At 31.5% G+C, this 14,599-nt stretch overlaps 2 protein-coding genes across 3 annotated transcripts; both read right to left on the bottom strand.

The window, feature by feature from the left end:
• Positions 1 to 563: 563 nt before the first annotated feature.
• Positions 564 to 7,086, bottom strand: LOC131938591 (cell division cycle protein 123 homolog). Of its 2 annotated transcripts, none has more exons than XM_059296697.1 (13): positions 7,059 to 7,086; positions 5,985 to 6,061; positions 5,426 to 5,494; positions 5,099 to 5,198; positions 4,914 to 4,952; positions 4,542 to 4,637; positions 4,151 to 4,257; positions 3,631 to 3,764; positions 3,327 to 3,446; positions 3,183 to 3,211; positions 2,997 to 3,098; positions 1,406 to 1,540; positions 564 to 739 (listed from the first exon to the last, which is right to left on the bottom strand). In XM_059296697.1, exons 2-13 carry the CDS (start codon positions 6,056 to 6,058, stop codon positions 644 to 646), a joined length of 1,101 nt encoding a protein of 366 aa, XP_059152680.1. In that variant the 5' UTR covers positions 6,059 to 6,061; positions 7,059 to 7,086; the 3' UTR covers positions 564 to 643. The 2 variants fall into 2 exon arrangements, with proteins under 2 accessions (XP_059152680.1, XP_059152681.1); XM_059296698.1 differs by lacking the exon at positions 7,059 to 7,086 and adding an exon at positions 6,770 to 6,817.
• A 1,434-nt stretch (positions 7,087 to 8,520) lies between these two features.
• Positions 8,521 to 14,599, bottom strand: LOC131938578 (ribonuclease P protein subunit p14-like). Its single transcript, XM_059296676.1, has 6 exons — positions 14,487 to 14,599; positions 10,121 to 10,200; positions 9,908 to 9,995; positions 9,481 to 9,554; positions 9,276 to 9,357; positions 8,521 to 8,979 (listed from the first exon to the last, which is right to left on the bottom strand). The coding sequence occupies exons 2-6, from the start codon at positions 10,198 to 10,200 to the stop codon at positions 8,929 to 8,931; spliced, it is 375 nt and encodes a 124-aa protein (XP_059152659.1). The 5' UTR covers positions 14,487 to 14,599; the 3' UTR covers positions 8,521 to 8,928.

Genomic DNA, 14,599 nt, shown 5'->3' with positions numbered 1-14,599 from the left:
AATGTTATTTACCCACTGTATTTTAATTGCTCACCCCCAATAGCAAATTATTTTATACATCCATTTTATTTTAATGCAGAATAATCAGTGAATCATGTAAGCAAATCTTAAATATATGATTTTTTTTTAAATCTCAGGTAGATATTTTTAATAGGTTGTGATTGGAAGCAATAAACAGAAAAATAGAACTGCCAAAAGAAATATGTTTAAATACTGTAGTGCCTTTTTGTTTTTGCTTTGTTTTAAGCATCTATTTTTTTTGTGACGATTTTATAAACCACATACAAATGATCAACTATGTTTATACCTGTTTCATGAACAATGCAGTATCTTAAATTATAACATTTCTTAAGCCTGCATTATAAAACATAATTATATAACTAAACTAAATGCTACAATATAATTTATTAATGATTAAACTACATTATTGTTATACGTCTGTGATATCTAAAAATTTTAATCCTGGAATTAATTATTTTAAATAAATTGATTATTCTGACTTTAAGCCAAAAAGAATTATTACTTGCTCAAATTCTTTTAAAAATCAATGAGAACAAATAAAATAATTAACCAGATTTTTTAATATACATTAATGAAATAGAATAAAATTGTATATAATACTGTTGAACTTTTTTCCCCTGTGTCATCTGCTGTCATTTTGAAAACTGTCCTTGATTTGATTACTTGCTTCTTCATTCTCATCAGAGCTAGAACTTGAGTCAAACTCTTTTTGTATTTGCTGTAAAAAGATAATAAATTATAAATTATGTCAGTTGTAAACTAGTTTGTTCAATTTATTAACTGTTGAGTAGAAAGCAATCTACAAAAATGTCAGTACATTATTAAAACAGATGTAGGCAATATGAAAAAGAGGATCTAACAGACCAGTGTGTCAACTACAAACTCTACTTCTTCATGAGTAGTATGAATTAAAGTCATGTAGGATAACATGCTGACAAGCATCAATGAATAAGCAATTCTTTGGTGAATCAATTAGATTGGCCCCCATGGGCAGATCTAGAGGAAAATTGTAGGTCTTTCAAAAGTTACCAGGTTTGCATATTTGTCACTTTTATAGTATATTTAACAGCTCAGTTTTTTAATGTGTACATGTATAGCAGTGGATTGGTGGGGGGGAGGGGGGGGGGGAGAACGGGACACAATTGGGGCTTAACCAACTACACTTCTACGTACATATTTATACATATCTAGTAGCCCCCCCCCCCCCCCAGCCCAAGACAACTAAACGTCTAGATCTACAAAAAAAAAGATATTCTAGAGGTGGTATCAAAGGAAAAGATAAATAAAAGGATCATCAAAATCTGATGGACCATACACCTACTGAATACACAGACTCGTGAAAAAATAATCAACATTAAACAGACAGCCCAAGTTGTATACTTACAAGTTTCATGAGATCCATGAGCTTATAAGAATCCTCTCCTGTTGTAAGATGCTGAATGTCCTGGGGTATGGAGTAGTTGGCATAGTCCAAGCATTGTACACCAGCCTCACTTTCAACACAACGAAACACTGGGGACTAGACAGGAGTTTTAAATATGTAAATTGGTTCAATAACACTGGGGACTATACCGGAGTTTTAAATATGTAAATTGGTTCAATGACGTGGGGGACTATACCGGAGTTTTAAATATGTAAATTGGTTCAATAACACTGGGGACTATACCGGAGTTTTAAATATGTAAATTGGTTTAATAACACTGGGGACTACACAGGAGTTTTAAATATGTAAATTGGTTCAATGACACTGGGGACTACACAGGAGTTTTAAATATGTAAATTGGTTCAATAACACTGGGGACTATACAGGAGTTTTAAATATGTAAATTGGTTCAATGACACTGGGGACTACACAGGAGTTTTAAATATGTAAATTGGTTCAATGACACTGGGGACTATACAGGAGTTTTAAATATGTAAATTGGTTCAATAACACTGGGGACTATACAGGAGTTTTAAATATGTAAATTGGTTCAATAACACTGGGGACTACACAGGAGTTTTAAATATGTAAATTGGTTCAATGACACTAGGGACTATACAGGAGTTTTAAATATGTAAATTGGTTCAATGACACTAGGGACTATACAGGAGTTTTAAATATGTAAATTGGTTCAATGACACTGGGGACTATACAGGAGTTTTAAATATGTAAATTGGTTCAATGACACTGGGGACTACACAGGAGTTTTAAATATGTAAATTGGTTCAATGACACTGGGGACTATACAGGAGTTTTAAATATGTAAATTGGTTCAATGACACTGGGAACTACACAGGAGTTTTAAATATGTAAATTGGTTCAATGACACTGGGGACCATACAGGAGTTTTAAATATGTAAATTGGTTCAATAACACGAGGGACTATACAGGAGTTTAAATATGTACATTGATTCAATGACACTGGGGACTAAACAGGAGTTTTAAATATGTAAATTGGTTCAATAACACGAGGGACTATACAGGAGTTTTAAATATGTACATTGATTCAATGACACTGGGGACTAAACAGGAGTTTTAAATAAAGAGGTTCAAGGTAGCTTATTATATTTTACACTGATTTGATGCTTGAACAGGAATGTTAAGCAAAAAGATAACATTTTTAAAAAATACGTTTTAAGGCTAAGATTATTTATGGACAATTATAAAAAACATTTTTGAAAAGGGAGAACACAAACAAGAAATCTTTCCCGGCAACGTAAACAGCAGTGTCATTGAATTAATGGATTATTAAAGGATGTAGACTTACACAAGCCATGGGTGTGAAGACATATATTAAATTCAAATTAGCTTTTAGAATTCTTGGCTTCAGATTTCAGATTTTATCTTCAAGCAGTTTACAAGGAACATGCAAGTTGAAAGTAGCACAGGTATTTTTTTTATGGTTAAGATGACTTTACCCACAAAAACAGGTGAACTCTAAAAAGTGAAATTTACTACCAACTATTAAGCAACAAACATATTTTAGAATTACCTCTCTCTTATTATCTGCCATCTGGTTGAGTTCATCCCAAGTGAACATCAAAGCATCAGTTACAACTCCATAAGGGTTGAAGTCAATCAAGTATACGCAGCCCTATTTACAAATAAACATTTTAACAAATTATTTGCAATACCATTTTACTTTTCTTTGTTTACATATGAGAAAATTCAGTTTTACCTTTTTCTTGTAAGCAATATCAAATACATCTGAAAAAGAAAAACTAAAATTTTATTTTAATTTTAAGCACAAGCATAGATATAAAAGAAATGCTATGATTTAAGAAGAAAGCGTTTGATCATTAAGCAAGAAATAAAAACTTACAATTTGAGTCAGGAAACACTGTCAAGGACTGGTTCAGGAAAGTGGAAATATCTTCAACGATGCTTTTCTTGTCATTAAGAATGTGTGGATAAAATTTATTAGCATTTCTCTGACAGACACCTATGACAAATTAGAATTTATAAATCATTATGTTACATACAGAAATAGATCTACAAGCAAACAAAGTACATACAGATATTTTCTAATTGTAAACTTAAATTAGTTTTTAGGCACAAGTGATTATTCATATTGAAATTAAATTGTCTATAGTCATTATAAAACTGCAATAACCTAAGCTACAAACCAATCAATTTATTTTCATGTACAAAACATCTGAACTCTGTAGATGGATCAGGAGGCTCCCACTTTCTCAGTATGAGATAAAAGTTCAAAGACGAATCATGGGTATTTGGGGTATAATCTTCACACATAAGAAACCTGGACAAAGAGACTTAACATTTAAACTATAGACTTTTATATGTGTACTGAAACAGCATTGTTTATCTCAGTTTTCCTTGTTCAGACATTATTTAGGGGACAAGAGACAAAGGATAGACTCAAAGTAAAAAAAAAACATTTTTGTTACAGTATATTATATAGTGTATGAGTGGCAGTATTTTATAAAGTGTATGAGTGGCTAAATGTTCTCAACATAACTGCCTACTAACTACAATCTATAGACTGTTACAGTTTTCATCTAAGGTCTTTTAAATTAATCTGAAAACGTATTTGAAATCTTGCTGCTCAGAGCTTAATGTTTAAGCTATATAATGATAAAGTCAGCATATTTATTTCCTATTAAAAACAAAGGTATTTTTACTTACGGTTGATCTAAATCATGTGCTATGAACTGTGAACTTTTCAGCAATAAATAAACATCACTGGGGCAGGTACACATCAATGATTTATCAAATGCTATCCAGTGGGCATCCTAAAAATAAAAATTATTTACTGAGATAGTTTAGGTATATGGGTAGCATAAAATATATCAATAATCATTGAGATAACACATAAAAGTCACAAGAATAAATAAAAGCTTCACACCTTTCTCTTCGTATAAACATTTCATGAAATCTTGGGAACTCAAAAGAAATTTCCATCAAAGGGGATACTTATTTTCTTTTTTCCATATAGATAAAAAATGTAATATTCCAATTTAAACTATAAACAGTTATAAATATTGCATTTAATCATGCAAAATCAAATAAAATTTACTTTTGGGGAGCTCCAATTCAACTTGGGAAATACTTTACCACCCAGACTTTTAATAGCTGACTTGACCTTAATGTCAAACTCTCCAAAATCTGGTGACTAAAAATATGTAAAATAATTAAAAAAGAAAATTAACAGCAATATATTTTTTTTTAATAAACAAAGCTCTCTAGAGTTGACTTATTTATTAATTATTTAAATTCCACTACTGGAAACCAGATCAAATATACAGTCAATGGTTTATGGATAAATAGTCTCAGTGGTGATCAGCATAACAGCTCTTGTATTATGCAATTCATTGTCATTAAAATAAGCAGTGAGAAAAATTTATATTTATATCCAATCATTTGAACTTCACAAAATTAACAAACTTACCATTGCTGTTTTTGAACTGTAATCTGTTGCCCAGTCAGCCTAGATGTGCACACAAAAAATTCTGTTACTTCTAAAATACAAACTAATCAGAAATATATATTTTATGTAATTATATTGTTCTCCAAAAACTGCTAAAAAACTGGCCAGCTCTTTATGACTGAAAATATATATTAAAAGATTCTTACTTCATATTTTTTCATTAACTCATCATCTCTGATATCTTCATCATCTTCATCTCCATCCATTGCCATCTTTTTGGTTTTTGTATATATGCCATGATTTGAACTGTAAAACAAAAACTTATAGTATAACATAAACAGAAAAATAGACTTTTATTTTTGAAAATAATTTAAAAGTATATTTCTGTATCTAGATATTGGCCTATATATGTTTTAAAGATGTTTCATTTGAAAGACTGAAAAATATTTGTTCATAACTCATAATTTATATTGATTTCTGTAATTTACCTGAATTTAGTAACATTTTTTGCACATTTTACAAAGGCATATTACCTTTCTGGTAAAACAACACCATCTGTATGAAGATAGTTCAGAAATGTGCCTGGCAATGGAATTATGATGCTGAAATATAATATTTTCCAAAAGTTTATTATTTATTATACAAAACAAACTTTTTTAAAAAAAAATACAAGGAGGAGTATTCAGATAATGTGCTACAGGGGGTGACATGTTTGTGGAGCATCATAAAATTTTATATTTTAAAAAAGTGCACATTTAGCAAAAATTAAGTTGATCAAAGGTTTGGAACATTGTGACATCACTTTAGTGCTTGGCTATTTAATTTATGGTTGGGCATGAACACATTTACATAGCATGAAATTTTTTACAAATGAACACCTTGCTGAGTGCTTCTCAATAACTTTTTAAAAATTGTAACTAATCAGTTAGTAATAATAGCCAATCAAATGTATTGCCATGCTACTTATGAATTTGATGGTTTAAGCTATTACATTATTTTTGCCAATGTAATTATTTTTCTCTTAGCACACATTTCCAATTTTACTGAAATTCAGTTTTAGTTTTAACAGGTTATAGATCTACTAATACAAACCTTTCTGTGGTAATGCCTTTAAAATTGCAATACCATTCTGGGAAAGAGCAGTTTAAAACATTGCAGACCTTCATTTCCTGTAAAAAAAAAAAACAACAACAAAAAACAACAAATTTAATTTCAAGGGGGGGGGGGTGCAAATAAAAAGTTTGAGGGTGGGGGTGCAAATCGAAAGTTTGTCCCTGGGGGCCGGGAAGGGTCGCTACACTCTCTGGGAGAAATGAAGACAGAAGTAGCACTCTTTTGTTTTTCTAGCATTGGCATATGATTATGAATTCCATAATTAAAATTATTCATTTAATGATTTAATGTATTTTATTATTATGCAATTTGCTCTGCACAGATGCCTGCAATAAATTATTGTTTATTAACTTAAATTACTTTTTACTTTTTATAATATGATAATCATAAAGGCCTGAAGTCTAAAGTTACTCTAAGAAGACAGTATCTTGAGTCTATTCATCTCTAGATCTAGAATCTAGTGCTAGTCTAAGACCAGGTAAAACTCTAGTAATTTTAGCGTATTTTATTCCCTGCCACTTTGGTCCCTGCTTCACGTTCACCTCCAGTTGAGCGTATTTTATTATAAATATATTATATAAACAACCAAAACAATTAAACAGTAAACACTCAAGTACACACAAAAATACGCTAAAATTAGTTTTACCGACCCCATGGCATGGCCTACCACAACTTACAATCAAAATGTGATATTTAATCATTTAATTAATAATTATTTAAAATTATTAGGCCTAGTTAATTAATTAATTAATATTTATAAATACCAGTCAGTTCTGAGTTGTTTTTTTTTAGTTTAAAAATTTAGTTTTAGTAATCTAGATCTAGATCTAGATCTAGATCTCTTCTACTAGATTCTAGATCTAGAATAATCTAGATCTAATCTAGATTCTAGATCTGACTTCCTTGTGGAGTCAAGTTACACTACTAGTAGATCTAGATTATAGATCTACAATCTATCTAGATTCTAGATTCGATTTTAGTTAAGAGCTTAGACTTAGATCTAGATCTAGAGTCTAGAGTTTAGTAGAGTAGTTTAGACATGCTTTAGCTTACTTTAGTTTGTTTTTAGTTTGTTTACATTTTATTATAAAAATTGCCAGATCAGTTCAGCATAAATTGCCAAAAATGACAAATACAAAATAAAAAATTTAAAAGAGACAAAAGATAAATTTTCTTCGACCACCATCTAATTATTAATTAAATCTAAAAAAAAATTGTTGTTTGTAAAATTTGTACAAGGTCACATATTTTGTATCATTACAATAGAGCAAGCGTTTTGAGTAGGGAAGTAACAAACCTTAATCTAGAGCTTAGTTTACAGTAATGTTATGATATGATGTATTTTAGTTTAAATTCAAGATTAAACAATAATACAAATTTAAGTTGAGGGCCTATATCATTCCTTAAGCCTTAAATTAGGAAATATGTTAGCATTCTTCCTCTTTCACTTTTAAAGCGATTTTAATTTTGTATTAATAAATTATGTTAATACAATTTAAAAGAGCACAACTTAATTTTAGTTACTTTATTTTTTTAGTAAATTTAAAAAGGGTTCAACTCTTCCTACATCATTATGTTTTATTCAAAGTTCATCATCTTTTCCCATTCGGATCCAAGACGTAGAGTTCATCTGTTTCTGTGACCTTGGCAAATGAAGAGATAGTGTGGTCAGCACTAAGCCTAGCAGCATTTGTGTGTATTAACGTGGGTTAGGGAACCCATCAGACCTGGGTGGACTCATGGACATTCTACTGAATTGAATCCTGATTCAAACTCGAGACTTTTGTGTTAGCAGTCTAGCTCTCTACTGCTAGGCCACATAGATTCATATTATTCAAAGTCATAGTTCTGAAATCATCAAGTTTTGATTACCCAAGTAAGGCAAAAGCAGATGAACCTTAATCCTATATTTACCTGTAACCCTGATGGGGTACCAGCCATTTAAAAAAAAACTGCTAACCAAGAAATAAGTTTTTAAGATTTCTGTGTGGTTGTTTTTTGCTGGACACTCAATTTTGAGCTAAAATAAAAATTCTTTCAACTGTTCATCTCTTATTAAGACATAAGTCACTATTCAAGTGCTTTGTTTCATATATTTAAGCTTATTAATTTATTTTATAAACCGCACATACATCTGTATGCACAACTGCATTAAGCATTAGTTGGATTAAAGCTGATAAGAAATTCTCTGTATATCTAAATACATCAACTGTTTATCACTGTTGGAAAAATTTAGAGTAAAATTTAAAAAAAAATAGTTTTCCTTTCCAACCTTCCAGATAATTGGACAGATTAAGTTGAGTTTAATCTTTTCTGTGACCTTGGCATTTAAATGGATAGTGTGTCAAATAAATGCTAAGTCGCTTTTACTTTCCCTGAGTCAGGTACTCATGGAAGCTGGGTGGACTAAGAGATGTTCTATGGACAAAAGCCCAGTATTCAAGCTTGAGATTTTGGATTAGCAATCATTGCTCTATTGCCCATATTTTAAGTATTCTTTTGTTAAACCAAAGTATTCATGAGCATTTAAAACAAAAATTAAAAATGCATCCTTAGTTTTGATGTAAAGAGGTTTTAATCATTTTATGCATTATAAGTGAAATTGTAATATTCATGAAAATTGAATAACAGTCATTCTTTATATACAAAAAATACACAAATATTTTATTACTTCTCTTATTAAATAAAAGTAACAATATATAATAATAGTTATATGAGCTCAATTAAGGAGGTATCTCTGAGCTTTTAGAAGAAAAAACAAGAAGAGAAATACTGTGTTACACATTGTTGGTTTTCCGTCAAATCAGCTTGAAATCCACTACTAAGTTAAGTTTTCAGCTGAATGAAGTAAAAAAAAATGTTCTCCTGTTTTATTCTAAATATGTACAAAACTGTTTCATCAAGATGTGAATCTGTCATATTGTCACCTCACATCTCTTGAGTTAAATGCAAGACACATAAGAAATGGAGAAGCCTGAAAAGAATATTTATATTTCAGTTATATTTTTACAGCCATACCTCAGTAAAGGATAATTATCTTTCTAAAATACACATTTTACTCAGTAAAATTGAGAGTACATTCTATCAAAAATTACAAGAGAATGTGTTAATTATTAAATATTAGATAACTCATAATTAAAAATGTAATTTCCTCACTAATACTAATAAATGTTACTAATTAAACTGTTGTGTGTGTTAAAAACTATTTCCTGTTGCTGTCTGATAATTAATTTCTAAGTATAAAAAATTCATCTCATAATAATAACAAACCTGGAGAACTCTAAATGCACATCTTCTCTTGGCTGGAGTTGTCCCGTAAAGTGTCAGTGATGCCCAAATCTTCTCAGCTTTACTAAGTATTGATAAAAAAAACAGGTAGTTTATAAGCTTTGAAAATTTAAAAAATGTACTGCTTTACTAATTATTCTTACAACATATATACTATTAACTTAGATAAAACGTCTGATGCACACACCTGCTTGGAACTCTAACCAAAGCCATGCCACTGTCCATAACTCTTATAAGATCAACAGTTGTGGCAGCACCTATCTACAGATGTAAAAGAAAAAAAATTGAATTTAAAGTATAAGTACAAGAAACACACATCAAACTTTTTAGCTTTTTAGACATTTACTTCCAGATTTTAGTCATGAAACAGATGTTGGTGGTATTGAATGTCAGTGGGGTCACTTGCACATGGAAGACTTATTAATGCTGAAAAACTTTATTAATAAAGAAATAAAATATGTCCATTTTTAGAACTTGGTTGATTATATATTTTTAGAATTTATATTTAATTCTGGAACTAAAATGTGTTTCTTTATGCAAAATTTTATCTATATACTGTTTAAAATCTATTTAGATTTATTTAGTGAAGTTATTTAAAAATGTTTAGTACATACCTGCCCTAAAGTTTCTGTAATAGCTTGCATAATTAAGTATTTGTACTGTGTATGTGTTAATTCATTAACATTTTCATCATCTATTGTCCTGAAATAAAATTTTAATCAACTGATCTGTAGAGTGTGAGTAAGTTCTAATTTTCACAAAGTTTTATATGCAGATATTTTAATGAAGTATTTCAATATTTATGTATAACATATTACAATACTTACAACTGAAGTCTGAAGTAAAAGTAGGGATGCTTTTTATCCACTATTAACAAACATGACTGGCTGTGTTCATGTGATTCCATCTGAAACATATCAAAATTATAGATAGGTCATGGCATGAGATTTTATTACAAACTGGTGTTAGAGTCAGTAGAGATTTCATGAGCAACCAATGCTTTTATTAAAGAAAGAAATGATTTTATTTTATAGGTGCATTTAAATGACATTAACATTTATTTTCTACTTTTTAGTAATTAGGAATCTTAAAAATTAAAACAGTAAGCTGATGTTTTAAAAACACTATTGCACTTATTTTTTACATTTTTATCGACCAGGTGTAATAATACTACATGGCATCTATAATTTATGCTTATTCTGAGATGTTATGATATATGCTAGGCCTATCTATATATATAATTCTCTTCTTGGAGATGCTAGAAAACACCAAGCTGTAAGCTACATGGTCTGATGAGCTTTGGTTCACGCAAAATGTTTACAATCGTAGAGCAGGGTTTAGTGACGGCTATTAGGGACAGATAATTTAGTTTAAAACGACTTTAAACTTAGGGGAGGTAACTAAGAGGAGGCTGCTTTCACAGGGGGGGGGTGTAGGGTAGGGGTTGGGGGAAAAGAGGGGGGTAGTATCATCCTTAACGACCTACTGATAGTGTTTTAAAGCAAATATTTTCAGTGGCAGCATTGGTACTGTCGAATTCACAAATTATGAATTAATGAAAAGTAGAAAATAAAACAACTAAATAGCGGCGTATGATATGCCGCGGGTCGGCTCGTATCATATAATAATAGTATATACCAGATTCTCAGAAATGTCATATTAAAATTTTAAAAAGGGGTTGATAATTGAACGCTTTTACTACTCAACTTTAATTGTTAAAGGGACATAACAGCGTCAGGAATTTAAACTTATAATTTCCCCTGTTCTTTCACAAAAAGCAAAAATAAACAAAGAAAACAAACAGTTGGACAAAAGAAAAATTCCTTAAAAATTTATACTAAATTGTTTTCAAATAGGTATAAAAATTTATAAAAATTAACAAGTCTTACCGATCAATTATACCTACCAAAAAAAAATTCGGAGTCATAAATTTCAACTTTTAATATTCGCAGTTCTTTGATTACATACAAAAATTAATGATAATAACATGTAGATAAAAGAAAAAATTCCTTTAAAATTTATTCTACCCAATTTTTAAATAGGGTGTAAAATAAATCATATAAAATAACTGATATTTGAAGACGCTACTTGCAAAGTCTGCTAAGTTGACTTTTTGAAAAAAATGGGTTGCTCTGACAGTCTTCTTTTTCAGTGGTAATATAGAAAGTAGAATTCTAATTTTGTTAAGAAAGTTAAATAATAAATATTAGGGCCTAAGCAGTCACCCTTCATATCATATAAATGTTCCGATATCAGGTAAAATTGCATAATCACATAGTCAGTCTGATAATTGTGAATGGGTATACCATTCGAATCGTCCTTAGAGGATTTCATAGTGTCAGCCGCCAACCAATCAAACGCGCGCTTTCTCCGCGTTTTGGTTGGCGGCTGACGTCACGGTGACGTCACGCGACGCGTTTTTGGAGCTAAAAAGGGCCGAAAAAGCCATTTTTTTCTACGTGTAGTTCGGATTTTTTTACGTTTTTTAAAATGGGCTCGAAAATGACACTTTTTCAAACTGGACTTAGCCATTTTTTCAAACAAATTTTTCGAAAAAAGGCCGTTTTGGGTGATTTTTGGATGTAAACAATGGCCTAGGTCAACACGTGTCAAACCACGTGAAGGCACCCAATCGACGATTTCGGTCACGCATGAGTGGTTTTCATACGTTCTCGTGAACTAAATACCAGTTTCTTGACAACAAAATGGAAAACGACAATTTCGTGAAAATAACGACCCTATAGGAATGGCTCTTGAAGATTATTAAATAAAAATCGGTGTGTTGGCTCTATGTATTGATTCTAAACTTGTCTATAATTGACTAGTAGGGCATGCTGAAACAACGGCCTGAGGGCGCCGTGTAGTGTGTAGTTTTGCTAAATGTAAATTAATCAGCCCAGCCGCAGATCAATCGCAAACTGTTAAAATGGTTGGATGTGAAAAGCTTCTACTTACAAATTACTTCTGAATAATCACATCACACAAAATAATCCCAAAGAAAGCACAAAATAAAATCCTTTAGAAAAGCATCACCATGAAATTTGAAAACCACAGTTTGTCAACCTTAACCAGCCATCTTTGGCTCGATCTAGAGGTCATTCTTTAGCCTACACATGTGTCTTGTCAACCAATTTAGTTTCTGATGGTACACGACATTTAGATAAATATAATATAACAAACTAACTGAATTCCAACATTATATCCATCTAATCCAATATTGAAACAGAATTTGAAGCACAATGATCTAACGAATAAATCCAACTCTATGCGAGTGTCGCAGCTTTAGACTTTAGTCCTGGATACAACCATAGTGTGTAGTCGTGTTGTGAGTAAATTTGCACGAGATACAACACCGACCTAGACCTTCCTGGTGTGTATGGCCCCAAAGTGCTGCGAGTAGGGGAGGGCAATTTAACGCCAGAATAGTTTTTTTTTTCAATAGTTAGGTCATCAGTAGCTCACGCATCCTAACGGGGTTGAAAGTGTAACTTTAAATTGAACTAGGTGAGAGGAGGAGGGTGAGGTCATTAGAACAAGGGAGTTATATTTCTAGTAGAAGAATACGGGGAAATCATAGCTTGAAGTTTGAAGCCGGCATTTCATTTTTTTCATTGTTATTGAGTACAGCCCTTTAATGCACGACTAGGCTACTCATTATTAAATCTAAAAATGTAGTTGTGCTACCATGCAAAAGTAGCCTAATAGGTCTTGTTTATTTAAATGCAGATCCTGTTAGCCTAAAAATATTTGGATACACATTTTAGTTATATCGTAATGATTAATGTTATAATACAATGCATATATTCTGATAGTCCTTCAAGTTTTTGGGCAATCCATAACTTGTATTTCAAATTTATAATGAGCGGGATGCACTCGATGTTTTAAGTGCTACATTCGGTAGCTGTTACTTTGTGTATGACAGCATCCCAATAGTTCACTGTAAATATAAACTGAGCTTGGCGAGATTCCCATCGCCAAGCAATCGAATGATGATAGACCCAGCAAGCATCACTCGTTAAATTCGACATCATGGCTAAACCAGTCCTTGATTTTCATTACAGCCTTTAAACGCCTAGTTCTTGGTTTAAAAAAAAAAGTGTCTCCCCCCCCCCTCCCCGCTTGCGCCGACGTCATCATAGGCCAATACCATGTTGCGATTTTTTTTAAACGGATATAACACACCCCTCTCCCCCTCACAGCAAACGCCAACAACGTCACAGAAGGCCCAAGGCCAATAACACGCACCACAGTGGATTTTTTCTTCAATGAGTATATACCCTACCCACCCGCCGCCTTACAACATACCGCATGTCTCTACGAACGGGGTTAAAAGTTGAACTTTGAGTTCAAGAAGGGGAAGGGGTGGTATTCAAACAACGAAGCTGTTTCTTTATAGTACAAATACATAGTTTAAAAAATGATACTTACTGTAACTTACCTAATGCTATAGCATCATACATAATTTTATAAATTAGCTAATTAATTAATTAATTAACTAATGAAATATATCTAATGATAATGAAGGGAGATAGTTTATTTTGGTTAAGGCACGACACACAACACTGTGCGTGCCTGGTATGTGGCCTGACCGACCTAAAAGGAGATTGTTTATATTATTGTTTTGAGTTTATATTTAACTCAATGCAACGAGCCCGCCGGTTGGCTGAGGCCACGCCGGGGGGGACGATCTGTCCGGGATTCAAAGGGACGACTCGAAATATCGTCCTTGTGAATGTACTAGATAGTACTTATGTACTAGTACTATTTAAATTAGTTATAATTAATAAATTATTAATTATTACTTAGTATAGTATAATATTAATATAATAATCTAGATTTCTAGATCTAATACTTGTACTCTACTACAGTACTACTACTAGACTAGTTAGTAGACTAACTAAATACTAAATAAGTAGTTAGGCCTACTAACTTAGTAATAGTAAATAGTAGACCTAGATTAGTAGATTTCCTAGTACTAACTAACTAAACTAAAGTAAGTAGATTTAGAATTAGATCTAGAATCTAGATCTAGATCTACTTACTTGAGTACTGGACTGATCCTGATCACTCACACTGCTCAAAACTAAAGTCTAAAACTAAAGTAAAGTAAAAGATTATTTTAAAAAAGTGTTTCCTTTAGGGTTTCCTGCGTGAAAGGAAAATGAATAAGGGATCATGTTTCAGTGAACTTACCAAATAAAAGGGCAATGATAAGAGAGTTACCTTAATTAATAAATAATTTGATCTAGGCCTAAACAAACAGAAGTTTTATAAATTGCCGGCATAGTGCTGAGTTTAAGTTCGCA

This window comes from Physella acuta, unplaced genomic scaffold, assembly GCF_028476545.2.
Source record: "Physella acuta isolate Inbredline_101_S28 unplaced genomic scaffold, ASM2847654v3 ptg000250l, whole genome shotgun sequence".
Classification (NCBI taxonomy): Eukaryota; Metazoa; Mollusca; class Gastropoda; family Physidae; genus Physella; species Physella acuta.
This window is presented reverse-complemented; position numbering and strand designations above follow the sequence as displayed.